The 13,318-nt window shown below is 35.4% G+C and overlaps 1 protein-coding gene across 1 annotated transcript in view; it reads right to left on the bottom strand.

Annotated features, from left to right (window-relative positions):
• The window catches only part of ACSS3 (acyl-CoA synthetase short chain family member 3), a 133,504-nt gene that overhangs the window by 62,487 nt on the left and 57,699 nt on the right, over nucleotides 1-13,318 (bottom strand). Inside the window, exons 5-7 of the mRNA XM_010975095.3 lie at nucleotides 11,195-11,335; nucleotides 2,704-2,784; nucleotides 2,524-2,619 (exon numbers count right to left, since the gene is read on the bottom strand). Coding sequence (XP_010973397.2) covers nucleotides 2,524-2,619; nucleotides 2,704-2,784; nucleotides 11,195-11,335 — 318 coding nt within the window. The remainder of the gene's footprint in view (nucleotides 1-2,523; nucleotides 2,620-2,703; nucleotides 2,785-11,194; nucleotides 11,336-13,318) is intronic.

The following is a 13,318-nucleotide window of genomic DNA, read 5'->3' as shown; positions in this document are numbered from 1 at the left end:
GAATCTAGAAATTATACTGAATGAAATTTTCAAGAGATGATTACATCTAATCAGAGTCTTCAAGGATAGTAGGAATTAACCAGACAAAGACAGAGGGAAAGTCATGCCAGACAAAAGAAACCGACAAAAGGGCCAGGAGCTCAAGGGAGCAGGGAGAATTACCTGCAGGCAACAGTCAGCAAGGTAGATGCCACTAAGAGAGAAAATAAAATCAGACTGAAGAAGGCCCTTTGACTTTGTCAGTTATGAAGTCACTGTTGACCTCTGATACAGCAGCTTTATGAAGTGATGTGGAGAGAAACTGGACTTCAGTGGGATGGAGTGTAATTGCAAGAACATAAAGTTCAGACAGTATGGAAAGGATGTTTTTTCAAGGAGCTTACTGGAGAAGAAAATAAAGATGGGATAGACAGAAAGGTGCAAAAGTCTAAATAAAAGGCTTTGTTTTGTGATCAGAGAGAATTAAAGATGTTTACAAATAGTAGGAAAGAAACCAAGGTGCACAGATAAGGTTTAAAAGTTAAAAAAAATCACTCTTTTGTACAACAAATATTTATAGAGCATCTACACTGTTCTTGAGCACATCAAGACAAACAACAAGCCTCTTTTATGGTAAAATCATGTTTGTAATAAACCTGATAAACAATAATAGGCCAATGGTAAATGCACAAAAATTATATGTACTTCAGTTCTACAGGCAGATTAATACTTATAAATACTAATGAATATAATGACACCTTTGGCTTTGTCACATTTGTGCTAGCAATATCACAATTCATTATAAACATTCAGTGTTGAGGCTTATTTTGTTTACTTCAAGGGGAATTACCGCTTTAATAAAAATAGTTATTCTATTGCAAGGACTTCGGTACGGAACAGACTTGTCAAGATTATTTTATGTTTTAATTATTACAAACACTACAATGCATGTTGAGTCTACAAAGGACTAAGGCATAGTGTAAAAGATGTGGAGTAGTGCCTGATGGTTTAATACTTGTGTCAAAGTCTGCTTTAATATCTCTCAGCCTTCAGAGACAGAAAACCAGTCAGCTGAAAATGAAGGAACGCTAATGCCTTAAACGGTGACTAGGACTAGGACTAGGACACTCCCACGAAGACCAAGAATAGTCTCTAATTTTTTTCAGAATCATAGAGTTGCAGAATTTTAAGATAGTAAAAAACGTTGACATCATCTAATACTATTATCCACATCCCACATACAAAATTCCCTTCTCCAAATTCCTTGCTTGATGTTGAGACACTAAGAGAGCCTTCTATTTGAGAAGTTGCCTATTCTACTATTCTAACTAAAGACAGTTAAATTTTCTCTGATTATTTCCAAAATATAGGTCTCTGGAACTCCATAGTACTACACTACTCCCTTTATATATGGCAACTCTTTAAATATCAAAAAATATCTTACCATATATGGGCACTAAATATATTCTTTTTTTCAGACTAACCATTCATAATGCCTTCATCTCTTCCTTGTATGACATTTTCCTCCTAGTCCCTTTGATCCAGGTGCTTTCTAGTAAGTTACTGATGTTTCCTCCTCCACATTAAACTGAACACAAATTTCCAAAGGTGAAAAAATAAGATTGGAACATTGCACATGGTGTGTATTTTTTTTAAAGCAATCCTACCAACCACTCGTGTTTGAACTCTGGACAATTATAATAACACAGGGATTTAACCACATAAACTGCAACCAACCTGTTTCCTTTACTTCATTTCTGCAATTATTTTTAATATAAATATAAGATTGTAAAGATTTCTATATTTTCCCATCTTGTGTGTTTTGCCCCAAAAGTCCAAGATCATTTCATATACTGATTTAACAAACTACCACCTGTCCTTCTCAAATTTTGATCTCCTACAATCTGCTATGTATGTGTTTTAAGTATTTGTACAAGGCATTGATAAAATTAAATAGAATAGGCGTAAGAGCAGAGATTTCTAACACACACACAAAAATATTATTCCTGGATAACATCAGTCCATGCAACAGAATCTTTTTTTTTATGCAACAGAATCTTAAAGTGGTTATTTATTCAGCTATGAATCTGGTCAGTCTACTATTCTCTCCCTTATACATACAGCTATCATCAGAAACTACCAAAAATATTTAGCTAAAATCAAGAACATATATTTGAAAATCCATTAATCCTACAAGAATACAAAAAGGTGAATTCTGTTGTTTGTTTTATGATGGCTGTTTTGTAAGATTCTAAAATCAGTATCAGTTCAATAATAGTTTCTAGAAAGGGATAGACATCAAACTTGTTAGTGTGTATTTTTCCAGAATATAATTTCTATAGCTTTGTTCAACACAATTTAGACAGTTGTCTATTTTTTGCTATATATGCCTTTCTCTTATGAAATCATACTTTTAACTGAAAGAAGGTATAAAAATGCTCCATGCCCCAATCCATATTTTTCTGTTCCTACTTAGGACTACTTCTCAAAAACTGTTGGTAAAATAAATATTATTTATACGTGGTATTAATTCTATATTATTACCTCATATAAAACCGTTGGGTTTCCATGTAGAAGAGGTCCATAACAGATATAGGAATGTCCAACGACCCAGCCTAAGTCAGAAGCTGCCCACCACACCTAAACAATAAGAAGGTAATAAAATGCATAATTACATCTCAATCAGAGGGAAGATATGTAATGTGAATTTAAAACCGGGATCACCTCTCCAGGTTTAAGTCCGTATATAGAAGACATTGTCCAGTTTAGCATGACAGCGTATCCTCCAGTGGGCCTCACCACACCCTAAAGGAGAGAAAAAGTGAAGTTAAAATCAATAAACAACTTGTTAAAGGATTCTCTATCTTCATACTATCCACTTAAGAAAAGTTCCTGTTAAAGTATTTTTTATTCTATAGGTTACAGATTATTTGGCTTTCATATAATTTTATCTGAATCACTATTTCTTTGGCTCTTCCAGTAATAAACACAGAACAATTCAACAATATCAGTCCATCTGTAGAATCCATTCTCACAGACCATTCTGGACTTTCTAAAGAAAATATGATATTTCCCAGAAGAACAGGCAATAAAATTTTTTTCCAGTGGCAACATAAATTATCAACATTACGTTCTTCACACATATTTCCAGAACAAAAATGGTAACTCTCAAAATTAAGTGCACAGAAAGGTCAAAGGCAGTTGTGTGCCTAAGATACAGACTAAGGATGTTTATTCCTTAATTTATTAAATAATAAAAGGATGCTTAGAGGAAACAGTCACATTCTAACTGGATCCTATTACACTGTTACCCTGGGGTCATGTTACCACAGGATTAGAGCTGAGCAATTCTTTACTGATGAATTCTGAAACTCTGAGGAATCAACCCTGATGAGTTAGATCTGAAGCTGACAGATTTGCCTTACATTACATTTTGGGCAAAAGGAAGGACTGTTATACCATAGTACTATAGCTTTCACGAATCTGTTTCTAGCAGCTATCATTGACAGTGAACATATTCAATGTTAATACAAGATTAATATTTGAAAACTAGGCACAATAGTCATCATAAATAAGAACTGATGGTAAATGCAACAATTAATTTCATTTATTGCTTCACTATAAACATTAATCATCATTGGCTCAAAAAGACTTTATGATGTGACTATTCAGAGTGAGAAGGTGAATGCTTGGTAAGAAATAAGTTATATGACACTCACACGTATTTTCAATCACCTCTTATTAGAGCAATTACCATTACTCTGTGAAGAAAATAATTATTTTACCTAAAAGGGCACACATGGTCCTAAATAATAAAGGTGCTACTAGTTGTACCTTTTTAGTACAGCTCTGTGACTATGACACACATACATGAATCAGAAGAATGAAAAAAGAAGTTGACCTTCTGTTTGTTACTAAAATTGCTGCTCTCCTCGGGTACCACTAATAAAACATAGGCATCAAGCTGTGGAATGCACTTTATCTACCAGCAGAACACCTGGTCTCTTGGCATATTTCACATGCAGCTTTGTTGGCATTTGATAGTTACTTTCCAGGTTGTATGACATGGTTAGCATGCAGCTGGCTCTTTTGATCACCTTAGGGGTATTAGAAATCCTAAGCCCCTGACAGTAAATTTCACACATGCATTTTCCCATGTAAACTGAGCAGCTCTTTCCCTACTATACCTGTACTGTCTTCCATGATTTTTGCTAATTTGTCAGCCCTGTTGAGATCTTTTCCTACAGTTCAATACCTTGATGAAATTGATATCAAATCAATTTGTAAACACTCTTTCCTAAAAATGTTTGTTCATTTGGTAGAAGATAAAAAGTGAGGTTTTTTTCACAGATAATACGTTATTCATATATTTATGGCAGACAGTGATAATTAAAATCATTCATTATTTCACTTAAGATATTTTAGAATTTTCTCTCCAACTGCCTGTCCCTTCATTTAGAGGTCATTCTTTTCAATAATTCTAAATATCATTGTAACTGTAAATTTTTAGATTAAATAATACAGAGGGTAAGATTAACCAACTGGAAGGGACAGAAAGGAATAAAAGCCTAATGAGAACATAAATGAGTAGTAATTTATTTGTAAAACTCAGGAGATAATTTAAAAGATAGGTTATCAAATTTCTGTTTACCTCTCAAGTGAATACTTCTTTAGAGGTTATTTACCAATGTTGCTTTGTCTATAAAATGGTAGCTACTTAAATCCATTTGACCCCAAAAAAGCTAGACTTATAAAATGAGACCATGCATGAAAAAGCATTTAAAATTATACAGGCTAGAATTTAATGTCTTATTAACAAAATTATTTCCTTATTTCTAGCAATTTTTTTTTAATTTTTCCCTGTGCTAATAACACACAAAAGGCAGAAACATCAAAATAATTAGAGGTTATCATCAAAGATTGTCATTAAAAATAACTAAAATTGAGTTAAAGGAGACAGAAAAGCCATAACGCCTTCTTTTCATTGGTCTTTGATAACCACTTATTTTTTTTAAAGAAAGAGTATAAAGATTTTTGTCGAGCATCATTTTCCATTCATTAATCTAGACTCTATTCATGAAATCTGGTCTTGCTTCTAAAATATTCAGATGGCAGTTTTCAATTTTCTGGGTATTTGGTATGGTGTAGGAAAAAAAACTGCACAATTTCATATTCTCAATGTAGATCTTTTATAAGAAGCTTGAGAGTAACAAAATTGAAAGATTAGTTTAAAAATAGTTTATTATAATATTAATATGTGACTAAAATTGAGATGATAAAGTTTCTTGTTTATAATCACATTTTACAGGTAATGATCATTAAAATACAAAAGATAAACCCTGTTTAGCCTTCAAAAACACATAAACCATGCTCAAAAATAAATAAAATAAAATAAACTATTCTAGGTAGGAAAAATTAATCAGAAACAAAAAATGACATTTCAAAGTATATTCAAAATCTTGAATATGAGATAAAAATACAATTATTCAATTGTCCAAAAATTCAACAATGCTTACCCCTAAAACACAAGCATGCTGCATCTTATTGTTCTGAATCTTTTGTTACCTGCTTTATGTACTTATACCCTCTCTACCTTAAAAGTAAAGACATGAGATGATGACCTAATGTATTTTCCGAAAAGCCCTGTGACCTGCCAATATACCATCCTGGCTTCTGTAGGATCAGCCACAATACTTAGTATTCTGGAGAACTTGAAAGACACCCAGGTGGGAATAACACTCTGTGCCCCAAATAAAGACATGACAGTGAATTCTATCTCAGATATAAGAAAGGAGACAGTATGAAGGTGCTCTTTGAAAAATAACACTTTTAATATATACAGGTATTTAAAAATTCAAACCACACAAGTAAAACTAAAGGCTGATGATTCATCACTCAGGAATGGCAGGACAGTGATAGCAGCTGGTGCTTTGTGATTTCCAGTTTAATGAGCTGCTTCTGAAGACAAGGAAAGCCATTAATGTAAAATGGGGCCATTAATGTAAAATATTAAGAAAAATATGGTTGGAATAACATGGGTTGTAGCAGAAGAGGAAGGAAGACTGAGGTATGTGGAAAGATTAAGAGTTTGGTTGTCTTACCTTAAAAAAATTATTTTAATTGATCTATAAAAATCTGAATGGCAAATCTGTAAATACTCGGATAAAAAGATGTCTAGATAAACAACAAAACTTCATACTTCCTAAATTGAACCCCTCTATCACCCTACTCTGTAATAAAGGCTTGTGCAAGACAAATGCACATATTCACAAACATAAAATATATATCCATTGACATACAAGTGTACTGTCTATATGTACACATGTATATACATGCATATGCTTTGTATGGATGTATGTTTATATATATGTATACACACACACACACATATGTATATATATCTCAATTCAGTCTAACAAATTAAGAAAAAGCAAAATAAGAAGGGGAAATAAAAATTTTACCCAGAGGAAAGAGATTCATCACCAAATGATGGTTGGAGTCAGTGAGTTGAAAAATGTAAGGCATGATTCTGCTTACTTAAAAAATCCAACACATCAACAATATTCTTGTTCTTATATAGTGGATTTACAGATGATATTCCCACTCTCTAGAGTGAACCCCCACCCTTTTACTACACCTGGTTAGTCCTACTTCACACGAGTACTTAACAACACTGTGAAAGTGCCACCTCCTGGAAGCTGTCGAAATCCACGGTTTGTGTTAAAAGCCTTCCCCTCCTCTTCCATGGCCCCAGGACCTGCAAACTTCCTCTGAGCCTCGGGGCACTAACAATGCCTACCTACTGCTAAGTCTCCTCCATTACTCTGGGTGCCAGAAGAATGACTTTGTATCTTCAGCACAGAATAGGCATTTAGTACATTTGCTGACCAATTAAATGAGTGAATAAGCACAGGTATGAAAACCGTAACTTGTAAAACTATTCTTTCTCATTCAAGAGAAGCCTTTGAAACTCACAGAACTTAATGGATATTAGCAGAAATGGAATGACTCCACTGGGGATATTTCATCAAACGTCAAGCCTCTTGCTGCAGGCTTCCCCACGGCTCTGAAGCTGCCTCTGCGGAGGATACTTTAGCAGCCGTATAATTTTTTATGGGTCTGAACAACTGTGAGATGAAGGGCAAAGGTGTGGCAAGTTCAGCATTTTAACTGCGAGAACTGCACCACAGATTGGAAAAAAAAAAGTCTACAGGGTTTTTGAAATTATTATTTGACTTTCTCTTATTTTTTTCTAGGATATGAATAAGTCATCTAACATTTAAGAGTAAAAGATAATGCAAGTTATATAAATACACAGCAGGACAAAAGACTTTGCCTACAACCTTCCTGTCATGCTTTTTTTTCCCAATCCTTTGCTTTTGGTTTCTTTTCCTTTGTAATTTGGGGGGGGGGGGGGTTCACCCTGCCTCCATGATAGCAAACTGGAAGAAAATAAATATGGCCAACAGTAAATCCCCCACTCCCAAAACAACACCCCATCTGGACAAAGAGGGAGTCTTCTGTTGTGTAGTTCTCTGAAGTAATGTGAATATAGGACCCAAACCAAAAGGACAGAAGCCCACAATAAGACAGAAGTGTCTGCAAAGCAGCTCAGCTGTGGTGGCTGGAATATTTGCAGCAGTTAACAGATTAACCTGTCAGACCTGACAAATCCAGGGTTGGGAGATGCAGAGATGCAAATACGCACTTAATATACCTGCAAATTCTAACCAAAGAACAGACTGTGTTATGTGTGGCTTATATGTGTCTATGGGAAATGAGGATTTTAAGAATATTTTTATGGGTTCACAATATTATTTTTCCTCATGAAGATCAAAGATCAAGAAAACAAACTATATGATGACATGAATTGTATATTTAAATGTTTCATAAATGCAGGTGTGCTCTGTGCTCACCTTTCCTGTACTTCTGGGAATCCCAATATTAAAAATTCAGATTCTATTAATCCTGACTATACCTACCAAAAATAAAGGAAGAAACTTACGAATAAAGAGATGCCTGGGAGCTCACTGGAGAAGTAAGAGACTATTTAACAAACATTCTGGGGACCTACTGTGGCCCAATTTTAAGGTTAGTGCCCTAGTGGATTCAATGACATATGAAATATATTCTAAGACCTCCCAGAATGTGCAATGTTATGAAGATAAGTAAGTTAAAAGTAGTATGCATAAAAGTAAAATAAAACAAGTGGCATCCAGATTTGTTGGCAATGCACAATTTCAATGCAATTGAAATTCTAAAGTCCACCTAAGAGATGAGGAAGATATTTCTGAAAGACCTTGAGGAATGACTACTTTCTCTTGTCATTCTGCATGTTCTACTTTGCAAAACCTACTCACTCTCATGATTTAAACACCAGTGCTCTACACTGTTGACTTCCTAAGAGTCTCTCTCCAACCACAGATGTACTTCTTGGACAGAAGCTTTTACTTCCAACTACTGGTTGGGCATCTCTGTGTTAATGTCCAAAAGACACACTATAGGCCATACGTCCAAAACCTCCCAGTTTTCCCGACCCCAAACCATTCTCCTGTGTTCTAGTTTAGTAAAATATTCAAAACCATCCTCCTATGTTCTCAGGTTCAAAGTCTTGGACTCCTCCGCTGCTTTACTCCTATCCTTGAACCAGATCTGACTGCTCCCTCATAAGCTTGCTGGCCTCAGTAAGGTCCTAAACTAAACACAGCCTGAAAATTAATCTCCTTCATTCCACTGTGTGTATTTGCCTATGTTCCCAACACAATGTTGCAGGACTTAACCTTCCTTCATATTTTTCTCTCTTTCTTAAGAAGCATTAGTGTTCTCCATTCCTTACATACAGAATGTAACCAAAACTTCTTGTCTAAATGTTATGCAATTGGCCCCTACCTATGTATCTGGCCGTTTCTCTCTTCATTTGTACCAAACGCACTAGCCATCCTGGAACCTTCCTTACACGCGCCTGCCTTTGCTAATGTTGACTCAATCTTCCTGGAATGCCCTCCTCCCCATGATGTCACTTTACGAAGAAGTACTCTTCATCCTTCAAATGTCTGCCGGTCAAGAGTTCCTCCTGACATCTCCCTGATAAGACAGCTCTCCCACTCTTTCCATCACCCTTGCCTGGCTTTATTCTTCTCCATAACCCATCACATATTACACAGCTCTTTATATGTTTAGTGCCTATGTCCAGCCATAGAACGTAAACTTCTAAAAAGAAAGCCAGAGACATATTTCTAAAAAGGAAGCTCAGTAATATTGGTTGAATTAATGACATTTAAACCTTCAGACACTATTCAATCTCATCTTTTCCTCAAGAGAGAGAAACCGTGTTGCCCTCTTAGGGCAAAGATCACAGTCTACCTTACATTACCTGTATTCATATACATTTCAACCCAACCACACTGAAGGGACAGTGGTTTACTCATGGTTTTTTTAATCTCTTTTAGCAACTAAGGAACATTCAATAATGCATATTGAATTGAGATAATTTAATGTGATTAGAAATCCCTAAACAATTAAAGCCTTCTCCAATCTATAGAAAAAGATTATCTTCAGGACAGAAATTAGAAAGACAATGAGGATGATTGAAATGTCAAATGATCTGCAGCTTGGGCATCTAGGAAAGCCGAAAAGAACTTCCTGACCCAGAGAAAACCTGAAACACCAAGGATTCTTCCTTATTTGGAACCACCACTTTTGGGATTGAATGCTCTGTATATTAATTCTATTTCTGATGGCAGGCTCTTCTTCTGCCCTCTCATGTGGCTCCCCACCCAGGCCACAGTGAATTTCAGAGTGATTTAAAGTCTTGAGGTAGCACGAAAGTTTTCATATGATTCCTTCAGGCTTTTAAGGAGCTCAAGTGATTTTTTTTTTTATTTGGTTAGGCTGTACTATGTTTTCAGGGTCAGTGGTTTCCTCTCATGTTGATACTTTTATATTAGATTATAACCTGCTGAGTCCCCTTTTATTTTACAGCTAAATGTTCAGTTGGACTCTACGTGGCTGGTGCAAAATGCAGAGTTGCAAAAAGTGAAGGATAAGGATTGCATCCAGCAGATCATTTGGACTGCTTAACAATCTTAAGAGTCTTCAACGTAAGGAATATTTGTTTTTCAGATGACCAGAGTTGTTTAAAAAACAATCACAGGGCTTTGATTCTACAATGACACAAACACCTTTATGTATATGCATTAATTTATTTACGCACTCAACAAAAATTTGAGTACCAACTACCCACAATGCACTATGGTAGACCAAAACGCAATAAAACATGGTCTCTGTACTCAGAGAGAACATAGTCCCCTACCAAATGTTTTCTTTTTCACAAGCAAGTTTTTATATAAAGCATCTTAATTTTCATCTTTAAAATCTAAACTAATAGGATCACTCTTTTAAGATTATTAACAGGTTGTGTTTCAGAATTCTGATGCTACAGAGATCTAATATTAATAAAGAGGCCAATGCCCTGCAGGATTCCAGTGATTATGGAAGCCTGTTTCCCCGCTAACCTTCTATGATTCAATGTGTATTGGATTCCTGAATAGAGATGAATAGGAAGATGGTATCACAAGCCTTTATGAAGTTGTCTAGAGAAACAGTACTGTTTGGAGATACCAGGTAAAAGAAGCATTTGTCTCATATCTGACACATTCATGAATACTGATGCTTTTAACTTTGCTTTGTGAAAACACCTTTCGTGGTAAGATTTAAAAAATCCTTGAGTGTCTTCAGCGCTGCAAATCAAATAGTTCAATACTCTAGATAAATTGCCTGTTGTTCAAACTGTCTAGGCCAATTCTCGAACTTGCGTTTATAATGATGAATTGGATTCCCCTAAATCAAAAATCAATTTCATACTGTATGAAAGTCGTACCTCAGTTGAAAAAATAAAAATATTTCATTTAAAATACATTTTATAAATTTGTATTAAACCAACTGATATTCAATCAAATTATATTCATTTTATTAGCTTACTTAAAGCAACTGAGTATCGCTGATACTTGTGAAGATTTTGAAAGAAACAGGGAAAAAGCATTTAACGTTAAATATAATTAATATTTTTCTATATTCAGATACAACATTTCTTTAAGATTAAAAAGTACCTAAGTCTAAACCTCAAGGTAAAGTCTGCAAACATTTTCAGTCAGTAATCAAACAGTCTCGGTGCAAAAGAATCCGCCAGTATAATTATCTCTGGGAGAGTGAATACCTTTGGCAGCCCCGTGGTTCCAGATGTATAGAGAATATACAGAGGATGTTCAGAAAGAACAGGAACACAATCGTGTGACTGTGCTCTCGCCATCTCTTCATCCCAGTCAAGGTCACGACCCGGAGCCAGAGGAACTGGCTCCTAAAAAACAAAAACAAGAATATGTACTGAGCAAAGGAGATTAAATCAGAAGACTGAGAGTAGCTAAATCTGCATTAGTCTGAGCATCTGACTGAAATCTAGGCCTATACAACACTAAATATCAGACTTATGACTCAATATCTCAGGGTTTGAGTTAAGATAAATGTTCATAAAAAAATCCAACAATTTGATGTTGGCTTCAAATGAACTTACAAAAGAAAATGTTTTATTCAAACCTAGGGATAATCTTAAAAAATTCAGTGTGATGCTGGCACATTTCCATCAAGTCAGCGCTTACCTAACAGAGGTTCATGTTTCTATAGATGTATGTACACTATTAACGTCATAAACTAACTTGTATTTTTCATAACTTATTTCTTTTACTTTGGAATCTACTGTCCTCACAGTGAAATCTCAACTAACCCATTAAAATTTCTCTTTATACAAGGGCCATTTAGAAGTAATACTGTGGCCATATTTCTGACTGAGAGAGTATTAAATCATTTTCAGGAGTGAGGGATAAATCTTCTTTTGCTTTTTCGAGAACAAAAATCAATTTTGAAAATTAATGACAGGATATGACGTATTTAAAATACTATCCGAGTTTTCCTCCATCTAGGTTATTGATTAGTATGGTAGAAATGCTTGTTTTCTTTTTTGCTACTAGAACCAAGCTCTGTGTTGTAAACTTTACAATAATAATGAACCATGAATTAAGACAGATACACCTTAAGTTAGACAGACCTCTTCAAAAGCCAGCTAGATGATGTAAGTAGCTTATGGAAAAATTACTCTAATGAGGAGTTACAGCTATTTAGAGTTAAGACCCAGTACATGTCTAGTTATTTTCTGATGACAAGCTCAAGATGACACATCGGGAAGTTTATAGCTGGGGAGCCTGTTAACACAGGCACAGGCAAGACTACACAGCCCTCTGTGAAGGTAAGTTTACCACCTAGAGAATGTATGTAACCATTCATCTCATCTAGGTGACCCCTGACACTCAGAGATTTAGAAAAGCCAGGCCACTTCCATTCTCAGGTCCCTTAATATATTAATCAGGGTTGTAAAAAATGGTCACATATTTAAATGAGTACATTTACAAACTAACAGATCAATATAACATCACAAATATGACGTCTCTATGCATGAGCACACTGAGAGACAACAACCTGAATTGACCTCCATGAAGAAGAAGTTTTAGGTCCAACTGGTTTCTCCGGCCTCACCCTGGAAGTTCCCTGGATGTGCCAATTAGATACATAAAAATAGTTCACTGGGACCTAATTGTACATTTCCATTTGTTTTTATGTATTAAATGAACACAACTAATTTCAAACTAGCAAGACTTTGACATCACAATTATAGGACCTATAAAAATTCATCACACTGTATAATAAAAAACGTCAATTGAGGAATCTCGAAAATAATTACAGATCGAAAGACATGAGGCCTTGAATGAATGGTTACTCCTCAGGCTAAGAAATAGAGGCATGTGTAAAGGAGATCTAATGAAAGGAAGAGAGGGGGAAAATCAACATTAGCTTTACATATACTCATTTACTTCTATAGACATGTCCTTCCTAGTTGTTAACCATTCTTACATGTTATACTGGGGGAGCATCAAGGGTGACTGATGTGACCTGCCCTGGATGCTGTCATTGCTTGCCTGAGGCTTCAGAGTGGCAGCCAGGTTTTTATCTCCTCTGGCAAAATGCAATCCTGGTTAATGAGATGCATCACTGAACCTGATAATTTTGTATCTCTCTAAACTCAAAGCAGAGCCAACTCACTGGGCTTAATTACTGCCTCACCCCCTGGTCAGATACGAAGGACAAGAGACATCCATCTAAAATAAAGGTAAGTCAAAAGCAGAGAGAAAGGTCTCCAGAAAAAGAAAGAGGGAAAGTGAGCCAGTTATGGGTGGGGTAGGGGGAGTGGATGGCTACCTATGAAGAAGAAAGAGGTGATATGTGCCTTAGA

This window comes from Camelus dromedarius, chromosome 11 (assembly GCF_036321535.1).
Source record: "Camelus dromedarius isolate mCamDro1 chromosome 11, mCamDro1.pat, whole genome shotgun sequence".
Classification (NCBI taxonomy): Eukaryota; Metazoa; Chordata; class Mammalia; order Artiodactyla; family Camelidae; genus Camelus; species Camelus dromedarius.
Note: the sequence above shows the minus strand (reverse complement) of the source record. Positions and strands in the feature narration are given on the sequence as shown.